Here is a 23,228-nt window from a genome sequence, read left to right on the forward strand (position 1 = left end):
TTGACAAAAAATCATAAGGTATGAATGAACGGAGTTAATCAACGGTCAGCTTGGGTTTATCTATAGGATAATGCACGATCGGGGGTTAATTAGACTACCGTGATTAAACACAGATACTTTTATAATAATGCAAGCGATGCACGAGGGCGTAGCATCCAGCTTGGCCCTAATTATAAATACTACCCGAAAATCCTCAAATTATGAATAAAATAATATTGTTTGGGAAAAGGGAAGCTTGTCAATTGAAAGAGATGGGATATAGTTATTTATGGCAATTGCTAGAAATGTGGAACCAGCAAATGTTATCATTTTTCTGTGAAGGTACCCCCTTAACTAGAATTTTATAGCTAAACTAATGAGTATTTGAGAAACAGAAGAATTTGTACTCACCAAGATTTGATGATTCAATTGTTATCCGCCGTCTTGCCCCATGCAGGCAGATATGCTGTCATTACTGCAGCAATAGAGTTTATCTTGCTCGAAGCGGTATCCAACACGTTTTATTTATGTACCTGTTCAGGTAGGGAAATTAGCTAACAGCTGGTTGGGCTGCAGGGCATATATCTTTAAGGTTACTGTTTGGGCATATATGAAGGACAAAGTTACTGTCATTAGTATTTTAGTATACCCCAATGTGTAATAGTTCAAATGCAAAAGGATCTACCCTTGTACCTTTTCAGCTGAATAATACCGTATGGGCGGGCCTCTTTTGGGCTACTGTCTGGGGCCCCATGCAGTCAGATATTGCTGTTGTTGCTACAGCAATGTAATTAGTCTTGCTGGGAGCAGTATCCAACAAGTTTTGTTCATGTACCTTTTCAGCTAGATAAATTAGCCAACAGCTGGTTGTACCGCATGGCCCATTCTTAGGGCTACTGTTTAGGCCCCTATGCAGGACAAAGTTACTGTCATTAGTGTTTTAGTACACCCCAATGTGTAATAGTTCAAATGCAAAAGAATTCACCCTTGTACCTTTTCAGCTGAATAATACCATATGGGCGGGCCCCTTTTGGGCTACTGTCTGGGGCCCCATGCAGTCAGATATTGCTGTCATTGCCACCATGATGCAAGGTACCCTCCTGGGTATAAAACCCAGAAACTTGTGTGCTTGTACCTCTTCAGCTAAATAAAAGCATATTTTGCCCCCCTATTTTGTGACCCCCTCACCTACCATGCAGGGTGTGTCCCGGCAGCAACACATTTTATTGAAGCTTGGTCACCTACCAACACAATCAGGCCACCAAACCTTTTGTGCCTCTTCAGCTGAATAAACCTTCTGGGCTCCTGGACTATAGCGGTTCATGCCAGGGCCTCTGTGACCTTGTTAGTGAGAAAGCAACTGCATGGTTATTGTGATGGTCGGTGGGAAGACGTTGAACTGATGAACATGATTTGTTTCGTCCTTTGAATAAAAAGAGTTTTGTTTGACGGTATTTTTTTAACACTACAACTCTCATTGGGGGTGGGGGCACGATTTTTTGGGGGAGGAAACGTGTCCCCCGGCTCCCCTCCCCTTGGCGACGCCACTGCCCCGTGTCACTAACATCCGTCACTAGTGGACGGTAACCAAGATGAAAATTGAGGTCACCGTTTGAAAAAGAATGCCAACGTTGTTCCGTGGTTATATGCAAACTGACTTAGCATTATTTCATTATAGCACATTTTGACACCTCTGTATGGTCAGGGCTAGGGATTGCAGGAACTTAATTTGGGTAAATTTTGGATAAACTAAAAGCATGACCATATCGATCGTGGAATACAAATGAAATAGATAAGGAAACGGTCGTTGCTACGTTAATGCAGTTGTCGAGTGATTTTTGATTGAGCAGAGAGAGAGAGCTTAGACTGAGATTAGAGTGAGACTCACATTACTCACAACCGTCGAGATCATAACAATCTTAGATCAAGCGTAAGTGTTTCTTGTGTTTACCCCCTGTTTACGTAACCAATGACCGAGATATCTGCAATATCACTCAGGAGTCGGGTAGGCCTAACGTTACAGACAACACACTTTCGTCGAAGATAAACACACGTTTTCATTGAGGTAGCGTAAATAGGCTAGGGTCTAACTAAAGATCGGCTATAACGTCTGAACTAGTGCTAGTGTATTATAGCTTCTTCTCTTCGCGCCTTGAACACGTTATCCAATCATTGTCGATAATGATATGCATTCATTCTGATTAAAGTTAACCAAACCTATGCTGTTAGGGCCTACTAAGTATTCTCAATTTTAGGAGTGTCTTTAAAAGTAAAATTAGGCTAGACCTAAGTAACTAAGACTAGTCAGAGGTTGGGCCATGTCATTCCGCCATTGGTACATTCCGCCATAGAAAATGTGCTCTTCCACCAAAGAAAAAGTGCCATTCCGCCATATTACCTCGATGGCGGTGAAGCACTTTTGTATGGCGGAAAGAGCACATTTATTGTAGGTTCACTGTAGGCCTATATGCACTGTATATTGCTTTGTTTCTTACTAACTATACTATATAGGCCGGCAAAATCCACAAAATCGGTCATTTAAATAAAAAATAATAAACAATCAACCCAAATTATTTTGATTTATTCAACCAACTATTATATATATGAAGACAGTGTATCAACTCAAGATTACGAACTAACAATTAAAACTATTCAATCAACATACATACATTAAAGACTGTGTATCTATTCCCCAATCTTGTCTTAACTACAATTCAGTCTATCCAGCAAACTGTCACATTTGAAGACGGTGTACCTATCCTTCCACGCGAATCAAAGAAAGTTTCACTGATACATTCCTTTCTAAAATGTACCTTTCTGCCTTAGGTTTCAATCCTTTCCGCCATCCTTTCATCCTTTCTTTACATGATATAAAAATTGTATGTTAATTGAGACTAGTTTTCATGGTTGCAATTATATGAGCAACATCCAGTAGAGACCTTGGTGTCTTCAATTTCTCTCTACACAAAAGGTTACAAGTTCTGTTTGCTAAACATTGACCAGAGCAAATGAATATATGTTAGAATACCACAGATACCTGCCCTTGTGTGGTACCTTGCATCATATCAGCCTGTAGCTTAATTCAGGTTTGGATAAATTGAGTTGAGTTGAGCTGCAATCAGTCTAGCATTGTGCAGATCGCTTTGAACAGTGTTACCGTGGGTAATGCTTCTATGATATTACTGTAGTATACATTTCCGAACCTGTTTGCCAGATCAAAAAATGGATATCTGTCTCTGTCTGGTATTTTATTGCCAAGAATGTTAGCCTGTACATAAGAGTCCTTTGATAATTACACATGTACAAAAGCACAGGTTAATAGGTTAAGAGACTGAAAGTCACGTTTGCAGGTTTATATATGGAGGTAGTGTACAGAGGATACCACCAAAAATTCCATAGATTGTAGGAATAGGATTTTATGGCAAAGAGGGTCTTGTGTTCAATGCACACAGGCCTATAAGCAATTGGATCCAGTGGTTTCTATTAATATGTAGGCAGTGAGACGAGGTATCATATTCTTCTTGAAACAAATATCGGTATTTAGCCTAGCCCCTACAACTGTTTCATAGCAGTTGTTTGCAGACTGACTAGCCCACTTTCGTACACACTGTATATGACATTTATTGTTCTTGTCAATATAAGTTGTGAAGTGATTTTTGGTAACTTGGTACAGTATTTCATAACTTATTATATACAGGCCTCAAAATTCAAGCTGTTTACCAACTAAATGCCAGGGATATCTGGCTTTAGAAAATAAGGCACTGGCAATTTTCTGCCAGTAGACATCTGCCAGTAGATAACAGTTGATCAACAATAGTCAATCTAAGAAATGGCTGATTTCTACATGTATATGTAGCATAAAGCCGTGTTTTACCAATTAATAATACCAACAAATATTATTGGGCTTCCCTTGAAAAACCTGTGTACACAGTATTTTTATTACTTTTACGGATTGATTTTTTGAATTATTGATCGGCTTATTTCTTTTTCTGATTTTGCTCTGACTACTTTATTCCTTTTATTACTCGGTATGTATCTTATATTTGTACTTCTTAAGAGTTTACTATAGTCCCATGTAAAGTTTTTTGAGATTATAAGATCTATTGTCATTATTATTATTATTATTTATTGTTGTATTCAGGAAAATGCCAGTGAGAGCTTGATTTTAGCCTGTAGATTTTGTAAGATTTGACATATATACTTTTATGTAGAGTGCTATATAAGATCTGTTTTTATTATTCTTATTATGATTAATATTTGTTGTATTCAGGAAAATGCCAGTGAGATTTTGTAAGCTTTGACATATTCTTTTATATAGAGTGCTGTATAATCTATTTTTATTATTCTTATTATTTGTTGTTGTTGTATTCAGGAAAATGCAAGTGAGAGCTTGATTTTAGCCTGTAGATTTTGTAAGCACTGGCTTTTTTTAGTAGGTGGCTTAAGTTGTGAAATTGTGAAGTTCAACTACTGAACTAAGTTGGGAAGTGCATCATCATCATAGTTGAGTACATTTTATAATCCAGCTGTTTAAGTTAAGTATATATTCTGTATTAAATGTGCAACCACATGTACTCCCATCCATCTTGATGCACCATTGGCCCTAGTGTTAATACTGATTGCACTCTTGTGAAAATTCTTAATTACAGGCTTTCAATTTTTCAAAACAATGCCTCCCCCTTCCACCTCTCTGAAAGACTTTAGTTCAGGATTTTTCCATATTATCATTGTCATCACAGGCTTCACAGCATCACTGTCCATTGTTATTAATGTGTCAATATTAATTCAGAGAGTACAGTACATACTTTAGTATATATACATATGACACACTACAGGCCTTGATCTTTTAATGGTCTGTTTCCTGTTCAAGTTGTGTTTGGATGGATGAGAGATGCATGTTTCTCAATTACCAGTCTAAACATGTTGCGCACATACATGAACATCCTGCCCATTTAATTCCACTATTGAACACAACCTAGGTGACAGTTTCTAGTTGTGCCTGGGACAATGACCTGGAAGTTTTAAGTATGTGGTGGTTTGCCCAAGTTAGTTGTCCAACAAAGTCAATGTTTGCTTAAAAACATAGCTTCAGTTTTTGGTTGTTGGACAAGAAGTTTTAGTGGTCACAGATGTAGCCATGGACTATCAGATGTATGAAAAACTGTTTAAGATTAAAAGTGATATAATATCTCAGCATGTCTCACAAAAGTGAGTATTATTAAGTCAGTTACAGTGAATATTCAGGCAAGTTAATTGGAGAAATAAAAGCAAACAAGTACACGTGTACATCTGTCACAGCTTTCCGTTGTTGTCTTTTGTTTTGTTCATGAAACTAGAGTGAACAATAGCCCCTGAAGATTGACATAAGTCAAGAGCTAATATAGGCTGTGAGGCACTATAAGAAAAATCCACATGGGCCAATCAGTGGTTCACAGCAGCTTAGGAACTACCACTGAAGTGAAGGGTTCAGATAAGCATCGGGTACATTTATTAAGATGCTCATGCACCCTGCTCTTGAAGGTCTGTGCGCCGTTGTCAGAAATAGCACCAACTACGCTATGCCGTAGGCTGTTCCAGACATGTACTGCAGACTATTGCAAACAGTATCAGCTTGTTACTAACTTATATACTTAATTGTATATTAAATTAGGAAAGAGAAAACATTTGACATTATCCCAATCATTTGTATTCTCTCTGTCAGGTTATAAAACTAAAACTATTTGAGAATCAACAGTTACCAAATAATCAAATTTACAAAGATTCTCTAGACAAGTTTTTGTACGTTATGGTTTTTAAGTGATTATCGTTATAATTAATGTAAATCTACTAAAACAAATTGTGAGTCCTTGTCAAGTAAAGTTCTGCTATGGATAGTCATTTCCTTCACAGAGTACAAGCATTTGATTGAAAAGTTGATATATATACTGTAGGAATACGTGTCTTACTACATCCTGGTTCACATAGTCACCGGCTTCCTTTGAGTTCTTGCTTCTACTGTAAATGGTTAACTCTAAATATGACATTGCAGGCATGCACTGGTCGTCAGTGTGTGCTGTTCATTCTCAGTATCTGCCAGTGCATTTCTGCAAGATACCCTTGATTGTTTTCTGTCCATTTGGCTTCATTACTGTACGGTACGGTATATGAAGAAAGGACTGCAAACCGAGATGCAATAATAGTGACATAAGTTTCTTGTGCTTCATGTGTTTCATGTGCTTCATGTGTTTAGGGAGTGTTAGCTCAGTGGTTAACGCCAGTGCCTTTCAATCATAAGGTCCCGAGTTCGAGTCACTCTAAGATTTAATGTACCTGTCATCCAGTTACAGACTTGTTGACAATTCATAATCATGGACGTAACAATATGAATCTAAGAGACTGACTGTATGTACTGTATCATAGAGTAAAGTGTGACAAAGACGTCATATCGTCGAACCAAAACAGGTGAAAAGTTGAAAATCTTAAATGTTATCAGCAGATTTGACTGTTTTTAAGTTGCATATCACACTCACACGCTTTCTGTGCTATATATATGATGCCATCACTTTGTGAAATGCATTTATAACTTGAGTTTAATTTATTTATAAATATAAAGAAGATTTCATTTTTAAGTACAGGTATATATTTTGACTTTTCATTAAATCTGGTTGTGTATTTGGTGATAATGGGACAATCACATGTTGCCTGATTCTTTTCAAGTGCGGGGGAGTCCCTGTGCAACTCTGGTTTATAGGAACGTTCAATTCAGTAGCACTGAGCCTGAGGGGTTTTCTTTTATTTCAATCAGCTTGTTAGTTGCCTGGCTTATATAGTTCACATTTTGTGGCACTGTGCAGCATGTACACAGACACATTACATCTCTCGTATATATTCACATGTGCTGTATCATTGTAAACATTACCTTTGATCAAAACTTTCTCCAGTCGGTGGTCTGCTGAATATCCAGGCACCTCTTCCCATTACTTGCAATATCTATTGCTGTTCATAGCAAGCAGAATAATGGTCCATTGACATTCACCATATGTTCATTAAGCTTTGTTGTCTCACCAACAGGGGGAAATCCAAAATATGATAGAACGTTTATTTTAAGTTAAAATTTGTGAATGCATCTACTCTAGATACATTCCAGTGTGTGACATCGTAAGGGTCAGATTTATTTTGATAAATCTAATAGTGTTTCTTTAAGGAACATAAAAATTATTACAAAAACTGGCATTTTGCCATATTTGTGACTGAAATGAATTAAAGGGAAACGAAATCTCTGTCTCGAAAGTAATACATTTCAAGGCCATGGAAAGAAAACCCTCGGAGCAACTCCCATCTGTCCTCTTTGTATAACAGCTTGTCCCCCCCTCTCTCTCCCCAACTCCCACCTCATCCCTTGATAATCCATCTTCTCAGATAACTATATACTATATTTGTTCCAGTATGACAATTGGAAATGAGATGTCTAACAAGGACTGGATGTTCATCTGAACATTGTTAAATCATAACAAAAGAGTTTGTTGTGATACATATACAGTACCATCAAACAACCATTTCATTGCATTACAAACTAGTGCCACAGAAACGTATGTGTGCAGAATATCCTTTATGTAGGTTCTTTCGGTTGTGCTTTCAATCTTTAAATTTTGATGAAACCGTAAAACCTACAGACTATGTACAGTACAATTTTATAGAGTAATAGTACACGTTGTCTGAATTGACTTAGCATGACATAATGACAAATCTCACTTGAAGATATAGTTGTCCCATAAGACAAATAGTTTGCAAGACTGATTAATCCTCTGAGTACATTTTGTATCCATTCTTCTGGGTACATTTTGTATCCATTCTTTTTGCTGATCTCAGTATTGCTTCAAAGAAGTATGTAATAGATCTAGGGATATAATCTATAGTAGTACTGTATCACATTGCAAAATGCTATGGAAAATGGGCAAATTGGCTGTACAAGCGCAAAGATGTACAGTGCAGTTTTTGTACACAGGTACAACCATAGTATCTCGTCAGGGAGGAATGTTCAGAGCCTTCGAAACTGCAATACAATATTTCAAATACTAAATTATTCCATGGTGTCTCATTCACACAGTCACATACAGTAATAGAGGAAGACATTTTCACATCGGTGGGAAACGTTCACACAATTCCAACAGGGTACAGTAAAAACAGTCGTCATATCTCAGTTTGCTCATAGAGTATTGGTTTCTCAATGTGTTGATTCTATTGTACGTAGATATAAGAGGTCCACTGTGCTGTGGATGATGTTGTACATCACATGTCTGACAGTAAGAACATAAAGTTTGATATGCTTGAATCACCTATGTGTAACTACCATTTAATGGTATCTCCACTGCATTGTGGATGTTGTACATTACATGTCTGAGTCTGACATTAAAAGAACATATAATTTGATATATATGGTTGAAATTACCTATGTGTTACTACCATTTACAGGTTCTCCACTGTGCTGTGGATGATGTTGTACATCACATGTCTGACATTAAAAGAACATACAGTGTGATTTCTATGCTTGAAATTACCTATGTGTAACTACCATTTAATGGTATCTCCACTGCATTGTGGATGTTGTACATCACATGTCTGACACTAAGAACATATAGTTTGATATATACAGTATATGCTTGAAATTACCTATGTGTAATTACCATTTAAGGGTATCTCATTTCAGAAAGGGATACTCGTCACATTGAGACCCGAGAAGAGAATAAGAAAGAGACTGGTACATGTATCTAAGAGGAAAGCAAAGTGAAATGGTTAACGGGGAGAGAACGTTAAATAAAGTTTGAAATTACATGGCCATTGAACCGTCAAATTGTTTCACAGTTGTTTCATTCTTGAAAAGTTGTCGGTTTCCACCTGACGCTTCCACATGGAAGCAGTTTCCACATGAACGCTATGAATAATGGTCAAGTCCGAACACGTGCTACAGTATTTATGTGTACTAAGCAGTTATATATATGTTCTGTATATGAAAGGTTGCTATAAGACATAGACTCCTGCACACATTAAATATCCTTTGTTTGATGTGGCTTGCCTTAACTGTGTAGTAATACTGTGTTGTAATAATGCTACCAGCATTTGTGTATTTTGTTATATATGTTAAACTTTTAACGCTGGACTTTTTTATCTACATTTTTGGAATAAAAAGTATCGGGTGTACTTTGAAAATTTTGTGTTGTGAATTAATAGAGCTTCGGTTTGTATTAGCCAGCGGTGGCTTTGGTGGCTTTTTTTCCTTTTTTTTTTTTATTGGTTATCTTGCTCAGTTGGCAGAGATCCAAAAGTATTTGTTTTAGATCAAATGTGGCATAAAAAGATGACAATTCAATGATAAATGTTTGTAAACTATGAAAGTTTAATGGTTAGAAATCATGTGGTTGATGTATCCTGAGCGTGCTTGCTTGGAAACTATTAAAGCTCATTACTCATGTATTCACACATTTTGTGTCAACAATTGACATGATCAAAGCTATAGGGATATTTTTTTACGATGTTTCAATCGATTTATGTTCACCACCTGATGTTTGCTTAACCAGCTAAAATATCATTGATTTCTCAAATTTTGCATAAATTTGAATTTCTGAAAGGAGAACCTTTCAGCGACACACTTTTGAACCGTCATTGAATGATTTCAAATGAGGAGCACTATGAATGTGTATTCTTTAGGCAGTACAGTTCACTTGCATCCGTATTGAATTTGAGGTATATATGTCGACAGTGTCTCTCAGTCTTGCTGTCTGTGTGAGATGTAACACTAGTTCCCCTGAAGTCCTTCCCCACGTCGTCAGTAAACCAGAGGTGAAGTCAAGTAAAGGGAGTCTAAAGCATGGTTGGATTGTGTTCAGGTGTGAATGATGAGTGGGGGGGGGTGGAGGACTTATCAAGTTCTAAACTAATTTACATGCATGTATGATTTGCATTCCGACTGCTTGGTTTAGATCTTACCACGATAGGCTGCGTTTGCATAATGTAATGAGATCTTACCCAGGCAATCGGTGTTCAGCAGTAGAACCAGGTGAAATTGATTTTCATCCATAAAACCAGGCAAAGTTGAGTTTGATCCATAGCACGCCTAAAATTAGACCATGTGAGCTGTATCATACCCAGGTTTTGTGATTGACTATTAAACTGGGAAGTAGAGATTTGTGAAGTAGAAGAAAAGTTGCAAAACCATTATAAGCCAGGTCAACCAGGAGCTTGGTCTACAAATTTAACACGGACTGCAGTGTCTATAAATCCTCCTTCGATCCAGGAAATAATTTAGCATCATTTTACAGCTTGCATCTAGGTAACTTAATAGAACTTGTGTTAACTCTATAATACTGAAAAAGACTATAGTGTATTGTACAAAATCTTTGGGTTTTGTATGAAAAATTGGGTCATATTTGCATCGCATTTTGCTATGGGATATGGTTTTAATGGTGCCCTAGATAAATTGTCTCTGCATTTCATTTATGCATGTAAGGATAGCTTAATTCATGTCATTATTTTCTTTTCAAAGGAAGTGTGAATCTATCAAGTATTTTACATTTTCTCATTGATTGAGAGTCAGTTTGAAGAGCCCAAGTCACTAGGCTGCCCTTTAAGACCGTCCTTTAACTCTACCTACGTAGCATTGTCACCAAAGAGTAAATTTACTCTGAAATAATCTGACTTGACTTTTTTTTTATGTACATGATCTCTGTGCTCACACCCCAAAACCCTCTTAAGGAGATTATATTTGTTCTCTAACTCCTTTGTTGTCCTACTACACAAGTCAGGATTCTGTGTGTATTTCTGTCTGAGATACATTAGCATACATTGAGAAATGCCATGCAGTAAAGTGGTGGAGGTCCACCACTAATGTACAGAGATCCTGAAGTGTTGAGCAAGTCAAGTATATACTTCTCCACAGTGTGATAATGTAAGGTCTTAAACGCACACACGCACACCACCGGGCAAGGTGAAAATTAGTTAACCAATAATCATACTGTACTTTTATCCCCGGCACTTACTTCCAGCCATGGTAGCATACAGTATCTTGGACTTTTTGGGATTCACTAAAGATCGTAATTATAACTACGGCATGTCTTCTCTCTCTGTCATCTTCCACCAGGCATTTAATTATATCTGTCCGTCTACCGAGAATTTGGAATCTCAATCATCAGCGTTTGTCTGTTTGTCTTGAAGTCGCAACGGAGCGTGGACGAAGATACAATGGAGCATCTCTTAATTTGAAGATGGTAAGTAAGAGGGAGGGAGAAATCAACTTGGTTGAAAGAAAATATTCTCTGTACTGTAACAAACAGAACAGTGCTCTCTCATGTGGAAGCAGATTTATAGTAATGTTAATATGCTCTGTCACCATGGTCTCGCTTTGTGTTTATGGCCATCACCTAGCTATTTACAAAAACTGCTAAAAGTTACTTACGCTTGCTAGACTTAATACATTCAGTGATTGACGTTTCATATCGCCATGGGTTTTCATGAGTATCGATTGCACAAACTCATGAATAAAAGTTGACTACGTTGGAGGGAAACGTCAGCTTGTGTTGCGACTTCAGTGACTAGCACTGATATATTAAAACTAAATCATGACAGTTTGCATTGCCCATATGGCACAGGTTAATTCTAATTTATGTTATAACAGGGTCTAGAGTACATGAAAGTTACAGCTGCTGTTTCCTCTTGGTCAATAAATTAATAATCAACAGAACTTTGCATTATGTATACAATTCTTGGAATTTTTTTGGTGAATTACATTTCTTGAAGAATTTTTTCCTTTGTGACATCAACATCTGTGGAGCATAATTTTTGTATCAGGTGTGGTTAAAATGAGCTCTATAATAATTAGTTTATGTGTACTGTAGCACATACATGTCTATTCTCAGGGTTGTAAAAGTAACTAGGACTTTTAATAGAGTTTCGTTCTTTCTCATCGGCTTTTGGTGTCATCAGAGCAGTAATTCATTTAAACAGTTCTAACAGAATTCCTTGTGTGTTGACTGTTGGAAAAGCTAGCAGGTAGCATTGCTCTCGGAAATTAAGAAAAATATATATATATCAATAAACATACAATACGGGATACTCCTGGCAGTTATTCTCGTGTAAGTATTATTAAAAAAAATTTTTTTAAGATGTATACGCACAATACTTAGTTTTTTCAACAAATGTGTTTCAGTTCATGATCAGAAAATTGTGACCTGATTACAACTTTGATCATTCCTGTCCTGGTGTACTGTATGTTCTGATATATTTAATATGACAGATCAAAGGTTGAGTGAAATTAGAGAGAATAATTTAGTGTTCAAATTTTGTGTAGCAGGTGGTGAAGGCTCTGAAATTTGGTCCCTTATAAAATACTATGGTTCCAGTGTACAGAAACTGCTATATCTTTATACTTGTATCACAACAAAACCATTTTGATACCTGATGAAATTATTCACCGGTAAAACTGTATAGCTACGTAGCTGGAGTCAATCACTCTGGGACTATACAACAAATTGGCAAGTTTCCTACACAAATACTCTTATAGCAATGGTTGTTCACAGATCTGTGACCAGTATTGTTTTGTTAACTAATGATAACAAAATGCACAAACAGTGAACGCAAAACTGATTAATATCGAACTTGGCTAGATACCTTTAACACTGTATGGTCTCTTCAGTACATGTTCCATTGCTAGGTGACAGTTATCTTTGGCTTGGTATAGATCATGAGTGAGGGGGATAATAAAACAGGAGATATAGTCAAATGAGTAATATGACTAATGCACAGAAACAGCAGTAATTTATACATGTATGCATATATGAAAACTCTTCTTGGGCTCAGAAAATTGCTCTTCATGTAGGATTTGCACAAAAGTGACACACACTGAGAGTAATGTTTGCATGGACACATAGTCGAAACAAGCGAAGAGGAGTTTGTCAAGTGTCCAGTGAATACAGTAAATGCAATTAATGTGAGAGCTAACAGTACAGTGTATGTCCTTGTGGTATTTTGACCATTACAGCACTTATCCTAAAGGCATGTATGACACATTTCTATGGGAGATGATACTGAATGATCATACTTATGATCAACTAGTTCTAATTTTGTAGAATAAAATGTTCAGATCTCTTAACAATTTGTTATCAATCTACTTGTTAAAACTATGATTTATTTGGCTTCTCTCTAAGCTGTCTCCATTCTGTAGGATGGAGGAGGATGAAGTAAATTGGGGTGGGAGAGGGCCGGGGGAGGGGCAGGAGGTGGGCAGGGGATTGAGCAGTGCTTAGTTAAGATACATCGGAGTGTTGATGTGATTTGAAGCTAGGTATCTTTTGAAGTTGATGGCACCTTACAATGTCTTATTGTTATTTCACATTCAGTAGAATAATGTGCCTAGGGTCATGAAGTGTAAACAGGCTTTGAAGCCTGATTGTAAATTTTTTGCACAGAAGCGCAATGGATATGTGATCCTTTTTTTAAGTAGAAAAAGAACAACTTCACATTAAAATAATGTAAATGGTCTGTATTAAAAATGCTTTTAGTGTAGTTGGGTTTTGTAATTCTCGGGTATTATGTTAAAATGAGAGATGATGAGTATAATATTATGTAGCAATTTATAGTTCTCACTTCTAAGTATACACACTGTCACAAAGTAAGTCACTTACCATCAATGTCAATGAAAGCACACTGCAAACATGTGCTATAAAAGAGCACTGTATGCTATCAAGGATGTTACTGAATTCATATTTCATTTTTCAAGTCATGTCATTGACAAACATTTCATAAGATTTTAAGTAGGGTACCAAATAGTAACATTATGCTCTTCCCAACGCCTACTAAAAACCTCTTTTGTGCATCATCCAGAGCCAAATGTTAAGCTACTGTACTTTGGTCACATTGCAAGAAGAGAAGGAGACTGTATTGAGAAAGTCATCATGCAAGGTCAAGTTGAAGAGAGCAGAAAACCTGAAAGACCCAGGACCAGATGGTTTGACCAAATAAAATCTTTGGTCGGATCGAGATCTCTTCAAGATCTTTACTCTCTTGCCAAGGATAGTCAGAAATGGCGTGCCATTGTTGACGTCACAAGCTGTCAGTCATGACTGGATCGAACCAACCAACCAACGCCTACTGAACCTGTCATTGTAATTTCTCTAGTACTGTGTAGACTACAATGTCAGCAAACAATACACTACAGGTATATGTCTGTAGGCAGATATATAAACATTTCATCCTTTGACTGCTGAAAGTATCATGTTATACTAATTTACTGTGTAAATTACATTGTGTAACAATACACAATGTTTGAAATAAATGTAACTTGTAAACTGTATTCTCTCTCTCACTCCCTCCATGTTTGAATTCCTCATAATACAGTAAATGTCTGATTCAACAGCACTTGTAAACTTCTCTTACAAGGCACGATAATGACCTTTAAACACACTGAATATATTTATAAACATATACCGTAGTACATAAAGTTCAGTAATAGCAGTATAGCGCTCAATTGAACTGGTGCAGAGCTATATAAGCATGTACAAACACGCTATTCCATCGCGTTTCAACAAGTCGATCACCAGGCAACTGCCTGATATATATGTTATGTTGAAATCGTAATATATCATATATATCGTATATAAATCGTGTATATTATATATATATCGTATATATATATCGTATACAGAAAATCGTATATATATATATTTACATATTTACAAAATAACTTCCTGCCGCTTTTGATATTACTTTTTGTAATTGCTCGCTCTAGAAACCCTTAAACTGACAGTGTTATTTTTATGATTATTTTTTTTCTTCTGCTCTGGTGCATCAAATATTGTGAATTAGCATTCAGCTGAGACTCGTCCCTCTGATATATGCTCTCATCCATGAATGTTTATCAGCGAAATATTTACTAATGGGAGCTGACTTGAGGGTACACACATAAAATGATAATTGTTGATGTTATAGTACTTGTTACATTGGTTATCTCTTAATGTTTTCTTTCTTTCATTTCTTACCTTAGGTGAGTTTCCTCTGATTTGAATGTCAAAGTGTAGCTGCTCTTATAAAAGATATAACATTGGGGAAAAACGTAGCCTTTTTATTTGGTCGACAATTTCTGAGTGACGTGGTTTCTTCAGAACCCCCCGAGTTAACGATGGGTCGTTATCGCCTGCTTCATTTGATCATAACGGCGGCGGCAGCAGCTAGTCTGATGTTTTTCTTCATGCAGTCGGGTTGCAACGAACTCGAAAACGACCAATATCTAGAGAGGATGGTGCAGAAACAGCCGCACCTTTTAATCGACGAACAAAACGTGGAGTACGAGTACAGTCGGACTATGCCGCTGATATTCATCGGCGGAATGCCCCGGAGTGGAACCACCTTGATGAGAGCTATGATAGATGCTCATTCGGACGTGAGATGCGGAGAGGAGACTAGAGTCATCCCGAGGTTACTAGGGATGAGAGCTCAGTGGGAGAAATCTCCCAAAGAACATGCGAGATTAGAGGAGGCCGGCTTGACGGGGTCCGTCATAGACGATGCCATCAGTGCTTTCATTTTAGAGGTCATCGCCAAACACGGCCGACCGGCCCCGCGGCTATGTAACAAAGATCCTTTCGTTCTACGTTCCACCAAATACGTCCATAAAATATTCCCCAACAGCAAGTTCCTGCTCATGATACGAGACGGGAGGGCCACGGTCCATTCCATCATCTCCCGTAAGGTGACGATATCGGGGTTCGATATAAAGAGTTACCGCGACTGCTTGAAGAAGTGGAATTTAGCTATAGAGAGTATGTACAACCAGTGTCTGGAGGTAGGGCCAGATTGGTGTATGCCGGTGTTTTACGAACAACTCGTGCTCCATCCGGAGGAGTGGCTCAGGTCCATCGTCAAATTCCTGGACTTGGATTGGGATAGCGCCGTTCTTCATCACCAGGATTACATAGGGAAAGAAATATCACTATCTAAGTGAGTATCCTATTCCTACTCCACACTATTTGAATGTTTTTCATACAAGGCATTGTAATTCAGATGAAATCTGCAGTTGGTAGTATATATATTTATTGCAAAGAAAATATATTCAAAATGCATCATTCATTTAGCAGTGAAATCACTTAGCACAGGTGGGGGGTGTGATATAGGCACACTTTTCACTTTGAACTGGTTAAGTTTACTCATAATCAATTTTCTATATTGTTTATCGACATTGCAATGTGTCTTATACTGTACCTACATGTACATCCGTGTTTAATTATAAACAGTGGATGAAATACTGAATGACAAGGGAGGGACTCATAACTTTGCCAATCCCTCAAAGAGGTGTTTTTTAATTTCTGAAACCCTAACACTCCATATGTTGTGTTATATTCGAGCAGAAATCTATTTAGTTACTGTGGGGGGGGGGGGGGGGTGGAGGAGGAGTTGTAATTCAGCCTGTTGGTTAAAGATATTAATGATGAAATTAAAATTCCAAACTGCTACTTTATCTGTTTTTAGTAAAGTTTGCTGAACATTGTTAAATTGATATCTAAAATAGCCTCAACCCACTCAATTTGCAATTCACAGCTGTTAGCAGGCAGTCAGTGAAATCAATCATTTATCGGGATCAATTAGTTTCAGATGCGAATTATTTTCTATTTTGGAGCTCTTGTGATAGACATCAAGAGTCATTTACAATTATGGATGCAACAATTAATAATAAATATGTTTACTCCACGAATGGCCAAATGATAAATACTAGCACTACAGAGGGGCTGCATGATCCGTGAGTGAATAAATCAACATAAAAATCCCAAATTTGACGATAAAATCATGGCTAATGCCCGAAACAGGTGTGATTTTTGACTGGGTCGGTATGGTAACAGATTGTATGGCTCTACATCTGTTGTAGTGGTTTAGCCAGATATGTTTCTTAGTTTGAAAATATAGGATTGGCTTTGTCGACAGCCAGCTGTTGCCTCTTCACTCAAGGTAACGAAAACCGTCCCACATTTACTGAACGACCAATGGCAAACAGGTCGCAATTTTGTCATTTTGCCGTTTCACCTTGATCAGACTTGTGACAATGAGTGTTTAAGTCCATTGTCACAATGAAACACACTAATCAATTGAAAGTACTGTAACTATGTCATGGGATACTGGCGCTTTTACATTTTTAGATATTTATTTAATAATATTAATTATTATCTGTAACTGGCCATTCAAATCTGAAATGATTGTATAAAACTATATATTACTGATATTTCATCTGGGTATAAAGTGTCTTTGTGTCGCAGAGTGGGTTGAGTAGTTGAGGATGCTAAATGAAATTAAAGCCAGATCTTTCATTGATTACAAAATAAATGTCTTTGACACTAACTTTAATGCAAGGTTTTGCCAGTTTCTTATTTGGAGTAAAAAACTTTTTAACTGTTTTTTTTCTTCTGTCCTTTCAGGAGAGAAAGATCTACAGACCAAGTAGTGAAACCTGTTAACATGGAAGGCCTTACCAAGTGGGTCGGTCAAATACCGCCCGACGTCGTCCGCGATATGCCAGATTTAGCACCTATGCTGGAGAAATTGGGCTACGACCCGAGGGCCAACCCTCCAAACTATGGCAACCCCGATAATTTTGTCTTGAAAAATGAAGAGTTTATTCGACAGCACAAGGACCTCTTGGATGAAAAAGTCAAGGAAGTATTTGGGGATAAGGGGGTGGACTTGGAAAATAACCCTGCAGCCGATGAAAATCACCCCCTCATGAGGCAACCAGGTGATCGACCACGGCCTATGCCGCGGAAGGAGAGAGGACCGGACCAAAATCCTAGAGAGAGACCTAGAGAGAGACCCGAGCCAGAGAGAGGTCAGGGACCACTATTGGGAAATTTAAAAAATAAAATGAATAAATTTGGTAAGAGAAAAGAGGGTGTGGCACTTAGGTAGTATTTGTTGATCTATGGGGTTTGAAATGATGGGGTGGACAGGAGGGGTGATGTTTGGTTTTTAATGAGCCATCTGATGCTGTCAAGTTTTCCTTGTGTAAGTTGATGGGGGGAGAGCATTGTCATTTACCAAATTTATTAAGGCTAAAGATAACCAGGAGCTTCCATAAATTTAAAAAAATTGCCTGAGTGTCTGTCTGGTAAAATGGAGGCAGTAGAAATACTGGCCCCATGGGGATATACTTAACATCACTGAAATAGGATTTTAAATAGATTGACAAAGATGTGGAGAATTTTTTTAATGTGCTTTAAAGGACCAATTCCAGCACGTGACAAGTATCATTTAAAGTAGATTGTTGCCTCTTCATAAGTTAACTAGGTCTGTTCAAGATGTTAACCTTAGAAAATTAAACTATAAATGCAACAAATTGTCTTTAGAGGTGGAAATGTGAAGATTACGTTGTAGGGTCTGGGTCTAAAATGATGATACACAACACAGTATGAATTGAGTGGTGGAGGGGAGCGGGGGGGGGGGGGGGGGTCAGGGGTGGACTTCACTTATTTGGAAGGTCAGAATATGATGCTACATTTGAAGGGACGGTAGAGTACAATTGCTAGCAACAGAGCTTTTGTTGGTTTAGTAGATTGTAGATCTGTTTCAGCACAATTCACTTTAATAATTATCAACCTGGGCCAGAACTTTTTGTTTTCTTTGTAGGTTTTTTTAATTTTTCTTACAGGATGTTTCTCTCTGTGTCATCTCTTGAAATAGTTTGCTCTAAGTGTAACTTGTACATGCCCTGCCTTGGGCTTTCTTTTGACAGTTTGTGACATGACAATACCATGAGGTTGAGTGACCATGTCGTACAATTATTGTATAGACTACACACAGTATGTAATAAAAAAAAATAGAGCAAAAATTAAAAAAAAATACTGTCACAATATTGATAGGAATGTTTTACCTTGAACAGTTAACAAAGAAACCTTGTATATGTTGTTTGAAGATGGGTGATGTTTGAAGATGGGTGATGCTTGAAGATGGGTGATGGTTGAAGATGGGTGATGTTTGAAGATGGGTGATGCTTGAATATGGGTGATGTTTGTTCCCCAATTGTTTAACCAAACATTATAAAAAATATTGTACACAGTGATATATTTCATTGACAGCATACATTCACTATAAGTGGAATTAAATAAGGAATTGTTGACAAGATGACATTGCAATATATCAGTAGGCTGATAACTGGTGCAGACTTGTCTGGTAAGGAATTAAACATAAAAGAAAATATATATATCTTCAACTGTGGCAGAGATAATACCTTTAAACTGAAATGAAAGAACACTTCATTTTGTTCATTACATAAGGTTTTATGAAAATATGTTTTCCATGAGACAGTACACAAGTCTGTATGCAAGTATATCCAGTACCCTGTGGCTTCTACCAAAACCAGGGATCTGTGCTGTAGTGATGTCATTCATCATACAGTGCACAAGTCTGTGTGCAGCTGTACAGCTTTCAAAGCAAATATAATCCTTTTATGATTTTAAATGTCTGTTTGATAAGTTGAGGAGTATGTGTTCCTGAAAGCCCAAAAAAATTGCATAAAAACTATAGCCAATGCTGTACATAATTTTCAGTTGATATACAGAACTGCAGGGTACAATTTTACAGTAGTTTAAGGGAATCTGCAATATGTCAAATTTAATGCTGTAGTGACTAAGACTGACGATGACTGTTGTCCGTTAACATCCGGTGGCTGTTTAGGTCACATGTAAACTTATTTCCCTACGATTGGTTGCATTTTAAAGCTGAGCAGATTTATGGGTGAACTACTGTTCGCTGTCGACTACCATTCAGGAGATCGTGTTGAGTTTGGTAGCTGCCCCACTGGACTTAATGACTGCCTTATTGTGATCAGTTGTAGTTGTAAACACCCCCACCCTGCCTGACTACTCGGGTAGGCAGTGTGTAGTCAGCTTACGACACAATTAAACCCTTCAATATTGGTTTACCAGCCATACTGATATGGTAAGATCGATTCGTTCCTTCTATAAATGTGTATGATCTCATCGCTGTAGGCTTGCTTCATTATTCTTCAAAAAACCTTTACTGTTAGTCTGGCAAACAGTCTTAATGGTAGTAATATTGTTTGTATGCCTTTCTTTGGAAAGTTGCCATACTCATTTTGGGCTGAACAACCGGTGTATGAAATTAACGCTCTTAGGTGCCAAAAACACCAACGAAAAAAGTTTTTGTTTGTAAAAAAGAAGTATTTTGTTTTTTAGTTGTTTATATTCCTTATAAATCTATTGAATTTTACCTGTTCTGACCATTCATTTTATTTTCTGTTTCTTGAGCATTCATTGCACAGAGTTTTGCATTATATTTTTTTACGCCATTGTTTTGTGAACATTGTCCTACTCGTTTTCATGTTTCCCTATGTAAGCTATAGTCTTTGTAAATTTATTTTTACAAACCAGCAAAAAGGCAGAAATTTTTCTCATAAATATCACCCGTTTATTGCATGTGTTGGGGGTTGGGTGGGGGTGGGGGGCAAAGACAGGCAAGAAATGTCCTCTGCAGAGAGGATGTTATTATACAATTGGTGTTATTGCAATGATAATAATTACCCAGACTTACTCCTTAAAGCAAGTTTTCTATGTTGAGTTCGGTTCAATTTGATAGTTTACAATACTTAAATACCATGGCAACACAGATAATAACCTTCAGTCACAATTAAATTATGTCAGTATGAAAGTCAAACTGTTTGATTGTCTCTGTGCTGGTTTGTGTATAGATATCTCCGAGCAACTTAGTGACAAACATTTAACGATCAGATGAATTCATTTAATTTCTGTATTCTTATCGACTATGACAATATCTGTCGATTTGGTGAAATTATTGCCTGAAGTTGGCAATCAAAGTGCAAAAAAACAGAAGCTTATTTAAAGGTTACCTGCCTTGATGCTATGATGGTGAGTTTCTACAGTCATAAAGTTTTTGATAAACTGGCCTTGAGATAATAGATTGAAGCTGGTCAACACTGGATATTCTTCCTCACTTTCTGACCTTGTCATTTGTGGAGTAGGATTTAGATTTTGGTACAAATGTAATTTGATTTTTAATAGCCTAACACAGTAAAGTATCAACAGTAAGTTGCCAAATAGCTATATGAATATAATATTTGCCCTGTCCAACTTACGGTTGGTAACGTTTAAGTTTGGCACATTAACGATGCCGTTATGAAGTAACTGATATAACATACAGAAATTATAATTGGGAGTTTTCAACCAGCAAATGTGATAATTTTGTAGTTTGGTTCATACTATATTTTTTTGCATTGGTGGTATGTTAAAAAGCTGACTAGCAGTTAATTATCACATCAAGACTCCAATTTGGTACTGGGGAAGGGTCTGGTTTTCTAGTGATTGTGGTCATGTCTGGTTTCCATGTCCAGGTTCTCTTCAGGGTCAGATTTCTTTAGAAGTATCTTGTTTTTGAGAAAAATAATAAACATTGATCTTGTATTGTTGTTAGTTGTAACATCTTAGGGGCCATTCTTACCTGAAATAGTGGCAGTTTTTATAGACTTGAACTACTGAACTCTTTTTTTTTGGATAAAATCTTCAGCTAAAATGTGAGTTGCACAGTAAATTTGACAGCATTGTCTTTAATGGCTCTTAAAACTGACCTTTGACCTTATTCAGATTTCTATCTCTTCCTTTTAAATGTTGCCTGTTTTGTTGTCATATTCTTTGATCTGTCAACAGTGGTATAGATTTCAAGGCAGTTGATACTTGTAGTTTTATGACTCCGTTATCAAATGTATGATATGTCGGTTGTTGTTACCGCAACCGACTCTATTTGAAAAATGTATTTCTGTACATGCAAGGAATATATAAGATATTAATTAAAAAGTTTTCAATACAAACTATCGAAGAATGCAATTTATTTCTGCTTGTTATTTGGGCTGATTTTACTTAATACCAAGTGTCATACATGGTTAGCTTCAAGTGTTAGGAAAGCTTTGGAACCAAAGCCAACCATACATAGATGGGGGTGGGGGAGGGGGGGTACTGGGAGAGCTAAGAAGTTCTTCAAGGTACACGTTAGGGATAGAAGTCATAGGCCTTTATTCATATATTACATTATTTGACCTCCTTTGCCCTGATGTGACCTATAAATGAGGATGTCAGATGTCATATATGCCTTTACTTTACCCATAGAAACGCATAACAAGGGATGGCATAAAAAGTCCTGTTATAGAACCTCAACTTACGGATAGGATCTCCATAGCAACCTGCTTGGTATATACGAAACTTGCAACCGAAAACGGCAAAATAAATAATGGCATAATAAAAGTGGATGGGGGCACAGTAACTCACTCCCTTCCCACTAGGACACACATCCTATCAACCAAGTTGTTTTCTCATATTGCACCTCTCTCACCACATGCCTTTACCAACTCCCCCACACTTTCCCAACACACACCCTACCAAACATATACTGCTTTTTTTGCATGATGCACCCTCGTCCGATCATTTGTAGACTAATTTCATAATTAAGGAGTTACTGAAAACAATCACATCACGTGATTAGACTTCAATTAAGAAAGACTGATCTATTTAACAACTAGGTACCTTAGGGACTTTTATCATGATTAATAATTAAACCAACACGGAAACATTCTTAAATTTTGCACACAAAAATAAAATCATCTTGTTCTACAGATGTCTACAAGATGCACACATTATGGTATCATAATGAATTTTAAAAAGCACTGTTGGGTACATTCACTAGGCACATTGGCTACAGCACTGAGCACATTAACTTTATCGGAAACATAAAAACCTATAAACATAAAGATACTTCAGGGACTAAACCTGGTGGTATAATCCCTGCGTAGGGGGGGGGGGCAGTTGATGTGGGTTTATATACCAGGGCCTCTCAAGAATTTTTAGTGGGTGGGCCATTTCCTAAAAGGGACCATCATATCTAAGCAGAGCGCCACCAGCAGCTGGCGCGTAGAAAGTAGCAAAAAAAATGCCTCCCAAATTGCCAGAAATGGCACTTCCCATGCCATGTAAGTTGCATCTAAACATTCTTTGTTTGGTCTCATGTTTTAGAAATTTACACTTCCAAATAAAAAGAGGTAAATTATAAGAAAAAAAAATATTCGGTAAAATCACCTTGTAGTGGAAAAATAGGACGTTACCTTACCAGTTATAAGGCTCTGCTTTATTCATTATTTTACACAGGTAATTGCAAGATATAAAAGCACGTTAGGGAAGTATGATGGAAAACGTAGCCTATTTATGTTGAGGGGAAGCCAT

General features: G+C 37.2%; 1 protein-coding gene across 3 annotated transcripts; it reads left to right on the forward strand.

Annotated features, from left to right (window-relative positions):
• Positions 1 to 1,696: 1,696 nt before the first annotated feature.
• On the forward strand, positions 1,697 to 21,842 carry LOC139981658 (protein-tyrosine sulfotransferase 1-like). 3 transcript variants are annotated; one of them, XM_071994220.1, is made up of 4 exons: positions 1,697 to 1,909; positions 11,093 to 11,219; positions 14,990 to 15,942; positions 17,409 to 21,842. In XM_071994220.1, the coding sequence occupies exons 3-4, from the start codon at positions 15,125 to 15,127 to the stop codon at positions 17,893 to 17,895; spliced, it is 1,305 nt and encodes a 434-aa protein (XP_071850321.1). In that variant the 5' UTR covers positions 1,697 to 1,909; positions 11,093 to 11,219; positions 14,990 to 15,124; the 3' UTR covers positions 17,896 to 21,842. The 3 variants fall into 3 exon arrangements, with proteins under 3 accessions (XP_071850321.1, XP_071850323.1, XP_071850322.1); XM_071994221.1 differs by having other exon boundaries at positions 1,906 to 2,044; XM_071994222.1 differs by lacking the exon at positions 11,093 to 11,219.
• The last annotated feature ends 1,386 nt before the right edge of the window (positions 21,843 to 23,228 follow it).

Source organism: Apostichopus japonicus, chromosome 15 (genome assembly GCF_037975245.1).
Source record: "Apostichopus japonicus isolate 1M-3 chromosome 15, ASM3797524v1, whole genome shotgun sequence".
In the NCBI taxonomy this organism is placed as follows: Eukaryota; Metazoa; Echinodermata; class Holothuroidea; order Aspidochirotida; family Stichopodidae; genus Apostichopus; species Apostichopus japonicus.